The following is a 14,889-nucleotide window of genomic DNA, read 5'->3' on the forward strand; positions in this document are numbered from 1 at the left end:
TGTATGAAAAGCTATGCATAAATATTGCTTTATATTACAACTTTGCTACTTGTTTTTCGAAAATCTTTTAAATGATAAAGACTCTCAGAAATTCGATCACCCTATGTGACCATGTTTGACTTTGGTTTTACCTGTATGAGTCTCTGTTGCTGATTGTGTCATGCCCGGAGTCCTCCTGCTCATCCCCTGCCATATTAAAACAGACTTTCTTCCCATTCCTTTCACCCTTCTCTCCCTCACTCTCTCCCGTAATGTAGCTCTCAGGGGTTCTCACCTCTGAGGCTGGAGGATGGGTGATGGAGGATAGAAGGCTGATGGAGAGAGAAAGGAAGGAAAGGAGGGGGAAAAAGGAAGAAAGGCAGGAAGGGTTATTTAAAACTATGACGTTCATCCAAATCTAGAAACAAAGCAGCATGATAACAGCAGCTCCTTTGATCATACACATGATCTTACACATGTCCCAGCACTGAAACGTTTTCATTGGTGCATACAGTCTGCACTTTAGCCCACGCAAATGTAGTAAGCTTCCACAGCTGAGTGAGCAGGCCAAACTCAAACCCCAGTCCGTTTGTGTTTGACTTCCGCACAACAGCTTCAGATGTCAGGGATCGGCATCGTATTAATAGGTTCAAACATGTAGCAAGGTGCAGCTGTGTCAACACGCTGCAGCACGGCTGCAGAGATCAGCTCCGCTCTTATTATTACCCTTGGCTTGCATTCTGTTAGACAGCTATCAGAGAAGCAGGAAGAGGCTACGTGGGATATTTTCACAGTTGCACCAACACATGGTGGCATTTAAAGCCATATTCCAATAAATTCTAGGCTAGGGATTTTTTTTTTTTTTATAAATCTCTCCCCACGCAAAACACTGGCACGCGATGTCTGTTTACATTTCAGACTTATTTTAATTTGTGTCTGCTTGCATTTTCCATCGTGTCACACCATTGGCCTCCAAGACGTTTCAGAGGCAGAGGGGAGGGGATTCATCAAAAATAAACAACCTGTCTCTCTGATGGACCCCAAATGCATCCCAGTTTGATGCCTATTTTTATGATTTTCAACACCTCTCCTCACCTCCTCCCCCTCCCTCCCCTGACCCCCTTTCTACCCATTCACAGGCTGACTAGGCCACAAAGATGCCCTCATTAAGGTCCACTCCAGGAGGCACCACAATGCCCCTTGTAAAACTGAGTGACATTCCATCGCCATGGAGAAGCCCTCCAGGCTCTGTGATTGGCTATTGGTTAATAAAGAAGTGAACGCAGTTTGGGGCCTTTGGGGCGAGGGAGCAAAGCAGAATAACAATGACTGGATCAGAGAAGTGGCTTCAAAAGAGAGAGACAGAAAAAAAAAAAGAGAAAAAAGGAGAATGAGAACAGGCCAAAGTACATCACTGCTTATTGCACCAAATCAGAAAGATCTCTTAATCTCCAACAGGAAGCTCTTTAACCCACTTTGACACATTAAACTATTAGACTTCCATCACATTTATTGCATCTGTAAGTGCATCTGCATTACAAAAGCTCCACATCAGGCTGTTCCACAGTAAGAAATTTGCATAATGATTCACTCCATAATGAGATAAATAAGTCAGTGGATCCTATAGCTCTCCACCCACTGCTAGTCATGGTACTTTTTTATAATGTGCAAAGAATAAGGAAAAGATATGAAAACGGGTGGTATGGATTCAGGAAGGGAGGAGGCCCTGATATAATGCACGTCGCCAGGAATGTCCTCACACAGCTGCGAAGCCTTCTCGGTGGCCCTGGAGACAAAGGTTCACAGGTCACCGCCTCAATGGATTCCTCGCTGGCCGGCCAAGAACTTATGTAACGTGGAGTTGTTTGCTTTTCCCAAATTGCTTACGGATATTTCTAATCTGCCACAAATGTACCGTAGACTTCCTCTGATGTTGGGAACGGAAGAGGACTGCGTGTAACATAATGCACAAAATAGTCACCCGAGTTCATTATTACATCCTTCATGTAGTGCTGTCAGAGCTGACCACACCCAGTACAGAAAAGGAAGAGTCACAGTGAGCAAAGAATGTCAGTCTGCAGTATCCATGCTGATGAGTGCAAATACATCAAGAGATAGGAAATGAGATAAATAAAAAGACACAGACAAGCGTAGACAAGGGAGGAAAAGGTGCCTGTAGTATTTGTAGCAGTTAAAGTAGTAGTAATAATGACCTTTGGCCAATTTGTGAACAGGTTAATGAAAACTAATCTGCTAAAGTTCTCAAAGCACCCACAAAAGGTCAAAGAGATTCAGTCACACTGCTGATGCTTGCAGTGCATCCTATTAGTATCACTCGTGGCCAACCTTACAGCTCAGCCTTAACAAGCTCCTTAAGTGCTCGTGTGTATCCGCATGTTTGAACAGATAGCTGATGCTAAAGGTCACTTTTGCTTTGGTGGGTACGTCTTGGACCATTTCAGTGTGCATGGATGCAACTACTTTAATTGCCATCGACAGGAGCATAATGAAATTTGTCCAGACTCACTCATTACGAGCCCTGCCGTGGACTCCGCTCATTATTACCGCAGTTAGGTGACAGCTCCGCTTGCAATGTTTAATGTCATTCTCCGAATGTTGCTGCCTTAGCTGAGAAGACTCCTAATGACTAAATCACCACAATGGCCCTTCTTCATCACACACATTATAACCAGTTAGCTTTCCACCAGTAAATATTACAAATTGCTGCAGCAGCAATCTGTAGATAAAAGTTTCTCTTTAAAGGCCACTGAGGAAAACGAAATCGAGCGTCACACCCTCCTACATGAGACAGTACTTCCTGGTTCACGGGTGGTGTGGCTAAGTTTGACAGGAGGAGTGTTTCCCATTTCCTTTCCATTGCCTCATTGACTCCAAATAATGAGTCCCGTAACAGAAACAAGCATGCCAAAATCCTGATTGGCCACACACTACTTTTCCAGCACAAATTGTGTTTTATAGAGAAAAAAAAAATCCAAATCAACACATTTCCGCCCAAATCTTTGTCACATGCATTGCATTCATAGGTGCTGTATGTTTACTAATGCCCAGCTGTTGCACATTTATTATGCGTGTTACTTTGGCTACAGCATGCTATATGACACAATCTGGTTTCAAAGGTCTGTGATCATTAATGAAACATATTTCATTGAGAGTAGGTATGCACACAAAGCTCACTCATGAATGTGGGCGCCGTGTGTCTCCATCTCCCTGACAGCAGCAGTAAGTTTATAGAGAAGTTTCTGATATGCATCCAGGGTGAGCAGGTCTTCTTCTCTGAGCAGGAAACGAAGGCCGTGGCCCTCGGTCCGCCCCAGGCTATGACCCGATGGTGCTGCCATAGTTGTAATGGTGTGCTGCACATTTACCATGGGGTTCAGCTTACCTGAACATAGAAGCATGATGAAAAAAAACAGTAGAATACAAATAAAAATAAAAGCTGGACATGTGTGTGGTATACCACAAATGATCAATGATATGTGCAAAATGACTTTTTTAAAAATGTTTTCTATTTTCTGATGAAACAAATACCTTGAGCTCTGGTGTGAACTTGCAGCAACTTTTATTTTTTATATATATATACATATATACACATATATATATATATATACATATATATATATATATACATATATATATACACATATATATATACACATATATATATACACATATATATATACACATATATATATATATATATATATATATATATATATATATATATATATATATATATATATATATATATATATACATACATACATACATACATATATATATATAATTAATTTTTTTTTATGTGCATTAAATTGGCCAAGGGTCATTATTACTGTGTGTATGTTTTTAGCTATACATTTGATTATATATTGACTGATTTGTAATGATTAAATAATGTTAAGTGGTGTAGGATCACATAAGTGTAAACTGCAATCTTCTCCTTTTTGAGCTATTATTGAGCAACTTGATGGCTTTATGTACAATGCATTTAGTTGTGTATTGTATTTCTATTTACATGTAACTATAAATACAGACATATCAATCAATATGTAAAATTCCTCCACTGTCCTGGTGGGTTTTGTTATGCTCACCCTGCTCAGCACTGCTGCGGCCTCCTTTCTCCAGCGTATTCTTCCTGTTGTCCAGCTGCACACCAAACGCACTTCCCAAAGAGGTTGTGGTCTTTGGATAGGACACCTCCATCACATTAATGTGACAGTTTGTGGGGCAGAAGTCACTACTATGGAGAGGAGACACCTTGGCCTTTGCCTGCTTAAAGGTGGGCCATGCCCTGTTCTTGAGTACCCGGGAAAACTGGAACAAGAGCAATAAATTATAATAGTTTCAATGATTTTCTTTCAGGATTTTACACAATCACAGCAATTACAGCAGTGAAAGCCACCTTTTGTTACACTGGTAGGCGGTGGGCTACAAAAGGAAGAATATTTGAATTATGCAGCTCATGTGAAACACAACGGTGTATTTATCTAGCTAAATGTGCTGTTTTGTTTTTACATTCTATGCGTGACATCTGGTCCTAGAAGAAAAGAATAAACACCAATTTCTGTATGTTCTCAACATTCAAACTCAAATATTTAAACCGAATGAAAGATCCAAGACGGACTCATAAGATTATCATTATGTGAAGAATTCCAGACCTCAACATCATCATTTATCATGAACGGAGTTAAAACGGTACATAGCAGCTTGTATCATCATGTTGTAATTACGACTCGAAGTAGTCTGGTTCATCTTTTCTGATGGTCACTGTGTCAGCCTAGAGATCACAGAGTCATAAAATCTTGCTTTTTTGTGACATGACAGCCCCCACATTCCTTCCCGACTAACCGTGCATGATATCATCTGTAAGACTGTGTTAGCGGCAAAAGAATGTAAACAGAAAATGGCAAAACGAAAGCCTCATGTCAGGATGGCTGCCTTGTGTTAATCCATTTCAGTTACACCTAGCTACACCGGTGACATCATTCCTCTTTCGCTTTGCCATGTTTACAGCTGTACGCAGTAGAAAGCAAACTGAACAGCTGGTGGAGTGCTCGGCGTTCATAACGGTCAAGCTCATAGAGGTCAGAACTATTGTAAAAGACCAAAAAAACTAATTCAAACATGCCGGTCTTTCTGTGAGGATGTTGCGATGGTGTCCCATATGCCGTGCTGGTACAAGACAAAAGTTAACAGTGACTGCAACGTCAATATTCATTTTAATTCTACCCCAAACTGACCCTGTTGTGCAAGGAAACCTCTTTTAAGAGTTGCACTTTATTTGTAAAAACACAACACGCAGTGACGTTGTCACCAATACAGCTGATACAGAATATCATGAAGGTATTTTTTTTTTCTTTGCACTTTGCATGAACCCACCCCACCGGGCCTGAATCCTGTCTTGGATATACAACAGATGCTTTAAGCCATCAGATCAGGTATTAGCATCTTAGGCAGATAACACAAGCCTAACGTACACCTGAAAAAAAATCCCTGTAAGCAAACATTTCTCATCTTTTATTTCTTAAAGCTGGAGAGTGAAGCTGTTGTTTCAACTGAACAGATGACTCACATGGACAATGAAGTGACCTTCAGTGACCGAAGAGTCATTTAACACATCCACGCGATCTCCGAATAAGTCAGAAAAATTTATTCCAAGCTCATGTCTCCTTCTAATCATTTTCTGTTCCGTCTTCCTGTCCCACACAAATTTCATTTTTCTCTCTACATACATTTCTTGCTCTTTTTCTCTAGGGGTCTGAGAAGGAATGCTCTGCTGCATGAGGGGATCTTACACAACAAAAAAATGCTGGCTGTGGCTATGCAGAGATATTTATAAGTGACTGGTAATGAATCCAAGGCACAATCGCATGTTGAGTCAGATCCTCTCTCCCTCTCACGCACACTTGCATGTGTTGTTTTGCCTATAGACACATGCTTGCAGATGTGAATGAAAAGTGCTGAAAATGCTTTGGCTCTGTCATTTACCAGCTGTAATTGAAAGCAAAGTGCTATATTGTGGGCACAATCACAAAGTCAGCAATAAGTGTGGAAGTCAGCAAGACACTTTGGCTTAATAAGTCTTGAAGGTCAACGACCACTCGTTACATGTGCCGCTAAGAAGCATTCAGATAGTTGAGCTCTTGGTTGAACTTGTTTGTACTACGGTCCAGTCCATTTACTGACTGATGCACCTTGATACTTTAATGGAAACAAAATCAGCACAGTGAGAAAAATATGCATGTGTACCTTGTCTGTATCTTTTCAGTGTGCTTAAAGTCCTTAACACTAAAGTTTCTTTTCATTTCCAGTAAGTATGTAGTGAAAATCCCTCTACAAGTCCTGTTACACTATATTTATGTTTTATAGCTTTCAGAAAGGATTCCCAGTCTTTCTTTCAGGAGCAAAACTATGTTGTGGATCTATGCAAGCGTGTATCTCCACACCAGCTGCATCCTGTTTCTATTGTTGTAGGTCTTTAGAGAATTGTCCATACTCACACTTCCAAGCTGTACAGTTTAGCATGGCAACAAGAGACTGCTCAAGGCCCTCCAAACAGTTACCTTTCTGTAGTTAGTGATGCGTCGATTAATGTGCTCTGCCCTCTCACTATGCATGGCACTGAGGCGCACCCGCAGCTCCTCTGGGATCAGATCACAGCTGGAAATCAACCTTCCACACATCTGCACCAGCGCATCATCATTACGCGCCAGTACCTCCAGGATCTGATTTCAGAAAGAGTAAACAAAGTCAGGGTTGATTAAATGATATGCAAATGTTTCTTTTTTTAAAAAAAATCCCTTTTGGGGGAACTAATGGGATGTAAATGAATGACCAAGCTCCTTATTCAGTCGAAAACAAGATCAAAATTGGACAGAGGGCAGATTTATTTGCAGCATTTCATCAGGAGTTTATTTCCAATATGAATATTATTGTGATGCATATACTGTTTATATGAAGACTGCAAATCAGAGATTAGATATGAAGACAATAAGACACACAAAACTCTGAGCCTTCTTAATGAGATGCCCAGTGGAGGAGGGTGGGAAGCGAGGGAGGAAATGTAACAGCAGGAAGAGACTGAAGCACAAGACAACCCATGCACCCCGACAGCGTAACCAACATTAAAATTCAACATCACACAGATCTCAGAGGACGGTGTGGAATGCGGGAGCAGATGTTTATAATAATACTAAAATTTTACTTGGGAGAAAAGAGATATTGCATATAGTGAGAGAAGTTATGGCAAGTGTTGTTTTGTGCATGTCATCGGCAGTGTTTAGAAGAGAGCTTTCACACACTTTAGAGGACAAGAACAGTAAATCTAGATCAACTTAAAAACATGTACCCAAATGTGATCTTGTCTAATTTACCATAAACAAGACAGATGTTGTTCATCATGAAATTTGGCAGAAATACGCTTCAAACTGTGTTTCATTTCCCACATCAGCAAGTGTGCATCTGTGTCTGAGTGAGTCTTCCATCCTCTGTGTATCTTAAATCAATAATGATCATTCTGTGAACATCACTGCTGGGATGTAAAAAGCATGCACTTAGCCCAGCTGAGAACTAACACGACTAAAATAAAGCTGTCTCTTTTCACTAGCTTCAAGCTCCACTCCAATCTGCACAGCAGGAAAGCTGTTGGATTTAGTGACAACAAAAACGTTACACTGGAATTTATGGTGGAATTTGTGCATCTTGTCAAATTTGAGAAGAAAAGTCTCGTGTGTTAGTAGACTCCTGCTCAAGAGCCGGCTAAAACACAGACAAGATGTAAAGTCTGTTCACATCTTGTCTGCTGCTATCCCTTACCAAGCAAGGAGCTGCTCTTTGGTAATAAGCACCACTATCCATCATATAAAAGGTAATAAAATGTCTCCCTCTCTTTCACTGTCGTCCCTCTTTTTGTCCACAACCATCCAGGATGAAAGTCACAGCTTAACGCAACATCTTTGCTTGATAAATTACGCTCAGGGGGATTTTTACTAGCTGAATAAGACATTCTGCTAGATGTGGATTTGCTAACACAGAGAACTTCAACTACTGGGTTCCCTGTCAGGTGGAGAATACACACCTCATGGGGGCTTTTCTGCATTTTTGCAGAGCACTAAACACCAAACTTTGCCTCCTGCCTTAGTAATAGTGAATCACATGAGGCCTGCAATTAATGAATCCATAGTGTAGAGGTTAACACATTCACCTAACAAGCAAAAGATCTCCAGTTCAGTCTCCAGAGGGGAGAAAAATCTCTCTAGGGTTGCATCAGGAAATGGATTTAAGTAAGGCTAAATCAGACATGCAGGGCTATGTGCTGTGACAACTCCTTGTAAATAAGGAAGGACCTGAAAGTAGCTTTATGAGTCATATTCAGTTAAACAAATACAATACATGAGAGAAAATGCTAATAAATGTAAGGCTGGAAAATTTGATATTGGACAAATATCTACTATAAAAGCTACCAACTAGCCTACCAATTATTTTTGCATTAAGATAAATAAGTAAAACACACACCCCTAATGAGAAAGGAAATGTAATGTATTCATGTAATTGCATTTTTACCTTAGCAGTGAGGCTGAAGAATCCCTTGGGTTCAACCATCTTCTCCAGTACATGGCACTTGGTGCCAGCTGTGCTGTCATACTCGTACACCACTCCGTACTCCAGGTGGACATTGTCTACTGTCAGACTTACATGGTCTGTTTTTCCATCAATGATAGCTATAGTGTTGATTTTGTCCATTACCTCTGAGGTTGGAGACACAAAAACATAAGACATAAAAAAAAAAAAAAAAAAACATAGTATAAACTTTTTATGTTTATGTTGGCGAAGCAACAAGGCGGTATTTATGCCTGAAACTATTATAATGACATGTAATAATGTTCTACAATGCACTGATGCAGTTTTTTCCAGTGTTTTCATCACCACACTTAGAACTGTGGGAGGCCTCTGTTCACCAAATCTGCAGATAATTTCAGAGAAAGACCTTCTGCTCGTGGCTTTCTTCCATTTCCCTCCAAAAAACAAAAAAAACAAACCCCGGAGCAATTCCAAGAGCAGCAAGTTAACCAGCCCTACAGTAAAGCAGTGACCTAATGTAGTTATAAATCCTGACAGAGCTGTTTGCTATGAAGGGAATAGCTTTCCTGTTTTACTCTCTCATTGGGATGCATAAATTGCAGGGGCAAATTAACACTTGATGAGCCAGAGGGGGCAGCTGTTCTCACACTAACACATTCCAGATGAGCATGTTTGGAGCTATGTTTTACTTGTTAACTGAAGGAGGTAATGGGATTGTGTTCCTGTGAACAACCCTGCATTACATCCACAGACACTTTGAGAAAAGGGAAAAAAAAAAAAAAAAGAAGCACTTTGCCAAAATGACATATTCCCATGTAGCTTGTGAATGAGCATGTGTGTGCGTGTGTCGTCACCTTCGACTTTACACTCAAAGCCATCTCCATTCTTCTCAGGGATGGGTTTCTGGTTAGTTTTCTGGTTGTCCTCCTGGGCGTTCTCACTGCTGTTGTAGACCCACTTGATAGTATCTTGCTAAATACATTAAAGAAAAAATAATTAAAGATGGATTTCATTTGAACTTTTTATAACATTATTTTTGTATCATATTAGTGAAGAAAATGCTAAAATGAAATTTTCCCCCCAATTTACACTTTAAATTGACTAACTGTAGTCTGTGTCTTTTAATTTACAATTAATTTAACTGGAGAAATTATAGGCCCATATGTACACAACTGTCCACATGAATCAATCTACTGCAGCATCACTCTTATCCCTCCAACCCTGGTGTTTAACAGGTGGCATTTCTATTACTCTGTTGATTGTGTGCATGTGTACACAAGCTGAGGCTGGAGGTTTGTTGCAGCCCGTTTAGCGGATTCTGCCTAGATATGGTGTGCAGTGTCACAGTTGGGTTGGCAGAGCATACAGTGAAAAGTCTTCACAAACATATGGAAACATGGCTCTCGGTGAGACCGCAAAAGCAAACCCATGCCAAACTCATCAACCCACTCTAGCATGCCCTGTGTGTATTTGAGTGTGTGTGTCCTTTCTCTACACCCAAGCCCACAGAGGGTTTTCTGCCAAGGCTACATGCTGCGCCGTCCCATTGGTCTGTGGTTTTCTAGTGTACAACCGCACACGCAGGCACGCATATACAAACACACACAAAGACGCAAAGAGCGAGAACGAGAGGGTGGTTCCTCCGGGTCCACACTTGATGGAAACCAGATCTCCAGGAGTTTTGGAACACTCTAGTGCACCATTAAGCCTGAGGTCCACACGAGGCTCAATTATAATGACACACTACACTAACTCACACCATACACACACCCTGGGGTTTCTATTTTTCACCGTTTCCCACCTTCGACAGGTGGACCGAGCTCTCCTCCTACTCTTGTCTGCTGTTTAGCCTACCCCACACTATCCCCCTCTTTCCTTCCATCTTCGATCAGTCTTACTCCAAGACTCTCACCCACTCTGACCCCCAGCCAGCCTCGGGATCCTTTCCCACCTCTATCTGCAGCCTGCCAGTCTCCCACAACAAGCCCACCACTGTGAGCCAGGGGTCAGTGCTAAAGAAGCCAAAACTACTATTATTTTTGCGTAATGACCCAAATGAAGGAAAGGCAGAGAGAACCAGGGTAAATAGTTTCCCTTATTTTCTGCTCTTTTGCACTTCTACTAACAAATTTGCAGAAACGAATTCTATTTTTCCAGCAAGACAATCATTTATTCATTTTTTTCTCTGCTCCACAGTGACACATAATAAAAATTAAATACTTTTTCATTACCGCTGGATGACATCCCACCCCCACCCCCCTTGACAAATCCTTGTGTCTGGTTAGATTTACTCTGCAGTTTATCCCTTTTTGCTTTTCCTTTCTTCCTCCCGTCTCACCTGCGTGGGTCGCCGATACTTCCTGCACGCTGTGACATGAGCGATGACGCTGGCATGGCTCTCCTTGCTCACATTGATACCGTTCACCTTTATAATGCACTGGCCTGGGTGGAGACCGGCAGTTGCTGCCACTGTGCCTGGCGTGAGACAGACAGAGATGCAAGGGGAAGGAGGGGTGAAAAGAGTAAGAGCTACCGCACGTTATCTTGCAGGTGCATGCTGAAACCGGATGAAAAAAACATGAGCACATCCTAAAAGAAAATAATTGTCACTTTTTCCACATCCTGTATGCAAAATTAGATTGAACAACATTCTTTTTTTTTGCTTTGTATTTACAAGACTGTTTCCTGTTTTTGGCAGCTCAGGAGGAGTGTGAGAGGGAGAGTGTGGTGCAGGGAGGAGGGAAGTTGTTTATCTGGGGTAGACGAAGGCCTCTGAGGGATGTGATTCAGACCATAGGAGAACTTCAAGGTTTACAGCTATCAGAAGGAAGTGTATGGCAGACTAAATATTCCTCCCATTTGTTTTCTCAGCTCCTTAAAAATACATCATGAAAACCTCACGCTGCAATGTAAGGAATCTGTAATCACTTGGCCGAAGATTGCAGGGACGGACATATCCAGTGTACTTTCCTTTCCGCATCAACTGAACTTATAATATATCAACAATAGACAAGGATATTCTAGTTATTAATAGAGTAGAAGAGAAGAGTCTACATATTACATTAAAAACACACTTAGCAAAGTCCAGTATGAATGAGTATTGTTCAAAACATTTTTATATTTTCTTTATGCTTTCTACAAGGGCTTCAACATCTTCTAAGTGGCCTTTTTGCCCAATCCCCCCACAGGCCTTGGGATTCTCTAAAAGGATAAGCATGTATTGCTAATGAACGATAAAATATAATAATCAATAACTCTCTAAGCACCCAGTCTCAGGTGAGTTGCTCCTTTAGAAAGGTCACCCCAACAGTATTAACATACTAGTGTTTAGCAGGTTTATTGCTTGCTATGTTAATTGCGTTTACAACAGCATACTTTAGTACTATTACACTATTTAGAGTGCATAAGTGTGTTTACACTGATAAGCACAACTAAATGAAGGGCAGCTCAAGTACCCAGATGGTGTACTCATAATGGTCAAAAGTTGAAACTTCAGTTGAATCCTCAGTAGTTAGCATTTTGGCTATAGCACCAAACAATTTTTAGACAACTCAAGGAGGATTCAGCTAGTTAACTAGCTGAAAGATGGCTTTCTGGCCATGTGGAGTCGTGCTATGGCACTCCATAAGGCTAGTGCCTTCTACTTACACTACATTCAAGACCTTTCTACGTGTTTAAGACATTTTAAGGTGAAAAATGTCTATATCATAAGGAAAAAACAACCAACACAATAACACACATCCATCTAGACTTCTGATTTTCTGCAAGTGTGGTCAAAAATTACGTGAAGTCATCACGGGCATGAATATAATGATAAGTCTGGCGTTTTATTGATTTCTTTAAACTGTTCTTTTTCCACTGTGGAATAATTGTACAGCATACATCTTTACTGACTTTAAAAATACAAGACGTTTGAATTTATTTTGGATTTTCTCTAATCCCCACGGGGTCAAAATTATACATACGGGCTCAAATACACACATGAACCCTCACCAACTATGATGAGAAGGGACAATCAACAAGCTTCTTGTCATCTGTTCTCATGGTGACATATCTCTGGCCTGATATTTGACCACTCTTAACAGAATCGGTAGACTTAATTTAAATTAGTTGCCTTCCTGACATGGAGCAAGCTTCCCACATACTTTACAGTTTGGGACTTTGGGAAGATCATTCCTGAAGCATAATGTTAGCATGCTTTATCTGTTCTAAAACCAGTTTTGATATGTGTTTGGGATCATCGTCCTGGAACACTCACCTCTGTCCAGGTTTCAACCATCTAGCTGTCTGATTTGAGGTGAAGCTGAAGAATTTAGATGCAATCCTCCTACCATCCACTTTTTGCAACCTACCAGTACCACTGAGAGTAAAACAGCTCCACAGCATGGCGCTACCACCACCATACTTGACAGCTGACATTATGTTCTTAGGTTTGAAAGCCTAACCTTTAACCCTTTAAACAAATTAGATTAGAGAAAATCCGAAAATCCTAAATAAATTCAAACTTGTAAAACAAAAATTGACTGCACATCACAGCAGTGATGTATACTGCAGACAAAAGTTTAAAGAAATCAAACCCCCAAACAAACCATGGCATTCGTGCCTATGATGAGTGTATGTAAACTGCTGACCACAGCTGTAAAAATATAGATGCCTGGTTCGCATTAAACACTTATTTTACAAAAATGTGCAACACCGGTGTCAAGCAACAGTGCCAATACGCTGAATTGCTGTGTGAAATTAATTTCACGACAGATTTTTGTGCAACTGCTCTTTTTCTGTGCCTCGGTTTCTTCATCTCTAATTGGTATTACCAGCTCCTGTTGACCTCAGACACCAGGGAACAGAAGCTATTATGACAATCCAAGGAATGAGACACCTCCTATATATATTGAGCTTTGTCCCCGGGGATCGCAGCATCCACTTAAACACACACCAGGTTCCCAAGCAACCACATCATCAAGTCAACACATGCAGGCGCACACATGCACGCTGACACGAAAGCACATACTCTGCAATCTGACTTAGATTGCTTAAGGCGGGGAAAAATAAAAGATTCAATTCCCTTGAGATGGAGACGAATTGTTTTTTGATTGGACCCTACCTCATGCCAGCCCTGATAGCAGTGTAACTAAATATGCTGCATTAGGTAAGAAGCCTGATGAATTTAGAGCAAAAAATGCAGAGTGCTTTCCTATCAAACTGATCGGTGAAGGAGAATTGCTGAACAAAGCCTTTCCTATCAAACTTTCCTATCCTAATCGAACTGCTAAGAAAAATGCGAGTAGGTGCATGGAAATCATTGCGATCATGTCACACCGCAGCCAAGTCACGCACACCCCCAAAGCTGGTGTAGCAGCTGCTCGCCAGCTGTGCCACAATAACAAAGAGGTGATGGAAAGACTTTTGCTGATGAGGCCAGACAGCTCAAGTGGTGGAAACTGCAATCTCTTACCTCTCCCAACAGCATGGACCACAGAAGGACCGAATCCACGGATCTGGAATCCCAAGCCATCGGCCGAGTCTGGAATCTTAATCGTCCTGGAAATGAAAGGAAAGAGTAAATTACCGAGCTGGGATATGCACACAATAAAATGAAACTGACATTGCGTGTGCGTGCAAAGATCTGACACTTACTCTCTAGGCTTGGTGCTGACCAGCACTCGGAGGGGTCCTTTGCTGTTAAAACATTGCTTGAGGAGAGCTTCAACTTCAGAGAAAGGCCTGAGGAACACCAGGTCTCCATTTATAGCAAACAACTTCTTCCCCACTTCCAGACCAGCCATCTTGAAAGAGAATATGAAGAGCAAGAGAAATAAATATAAATTATAGAAAAGGATTAAGTCACACATTCGGTCTTAATGTGACGCAGAATCACAGTGGACTGTTTGAATCACAATGAAAAGCACGCACACTCCCAGCATTAGGAGACAACACTGGGTAACTTGTGTCTGTCAGCACACAGCTGGATCCTGTTGAGGATTTAATTTTTTTTAAGACATCACACAAAACGCTATTCTCAATGCAAGCCAGACGTTCAAGGCTCCTTCAGTGCTACTTTAGGACTGGAGGGAATTATAGATCATGCGCTCAAACTGATCACATTTGCCTTCGAACCCTCTTCTCTCATTTTCAAATAGCAGATCAAAGCTAAAAAAAATCTGCCCCATATTTGTATGAAAGCACTAAAGGTAGCATTAGTGCCACATCACAATAAAGCAGGTTTAGAGGAAGGGCAAAGAGTCACGAGGTTCTATTTTTCGTGACTAATGACTGAATCACATTTTAATAACAAAAGACTTCTACTGGCTG

General features: G+C 41.0%; 1 protein-coding gene across 3 annotated transcripts in view; it reads right to left on the bottom strand.

The window, feature by feature from the left end:
• Nucleotides 1–14,889, bottom strand: part of prex2 (phosphatidylinositol-3,4,5-trisphosphate-dependent Rac exchange factor 2) — a 91,871-nt gene that overhangs the window by 35,509 nt on the left and 41,473 nt on the right. For all 3 annotated transcript variants that reach the window (XR_003273317.2, XM_026179501.2, XM_026179500.2), the window contains exons 18-26: nucleotides 14,215–14,363; nucleotides 14,033–14,118; nucleotides 10,916–11,052; nucleotides 9,432–9,549; nucleotides 8,560–8,744; nucleotides 6,561–6,722; nucleotides 4,089–4,311; nucleotides 3,175–3,382; nucleotides 132–311 (exon numbers count right to left, since the gene is read on the bottom strand). Coding sequence is in view for 2 of the 3 variants with exons in the window: in XM_026179501.2 (XP_026035286.2) it covers nucleotides 132–311; nucleotides 3,175–3,382; nucleotides 4,089–4,311; nucleotides 6,561–6,722; nucleotides 8,560–8,744; nucleotides 9,432–9,549; nucleotides 10,916–11,052; nucleotides 14,033–14,118; nucleotides 14,215–14,363 (1,448 nt within the window). In the remaining variant the exon portion in view is untranslated. The remainder of the gene's footprint in view (nucleotides 1–131; nucleotides 312–3,174; nucleotides 3,383–4,088; nucleotides 4,312–6,560; nucleotides 6,723–8,559; nucleotides 8,745–9,431; nucleotides 9,550–10,915; nucleotides 11,053–14,032; nucleotides 14,119–14,214; nucleotides 14,364–14,889) is intronic.

The sequence above is a fragment of the Astatotilapia calliptera genome, chromosome 9 (assembly GCF_964374335.1).
Source record: "Astatotilapia calliptera chromosome 9, fAstCal68.1, whole genome shotgun sequence".
Classification (NCBI taxonomy): Eukaryota; Metazoa; Chordata; class Actinopteri; order Cichliformes; family Cichlidae; genus Astatotilapia; species Astatotilapia calliptera.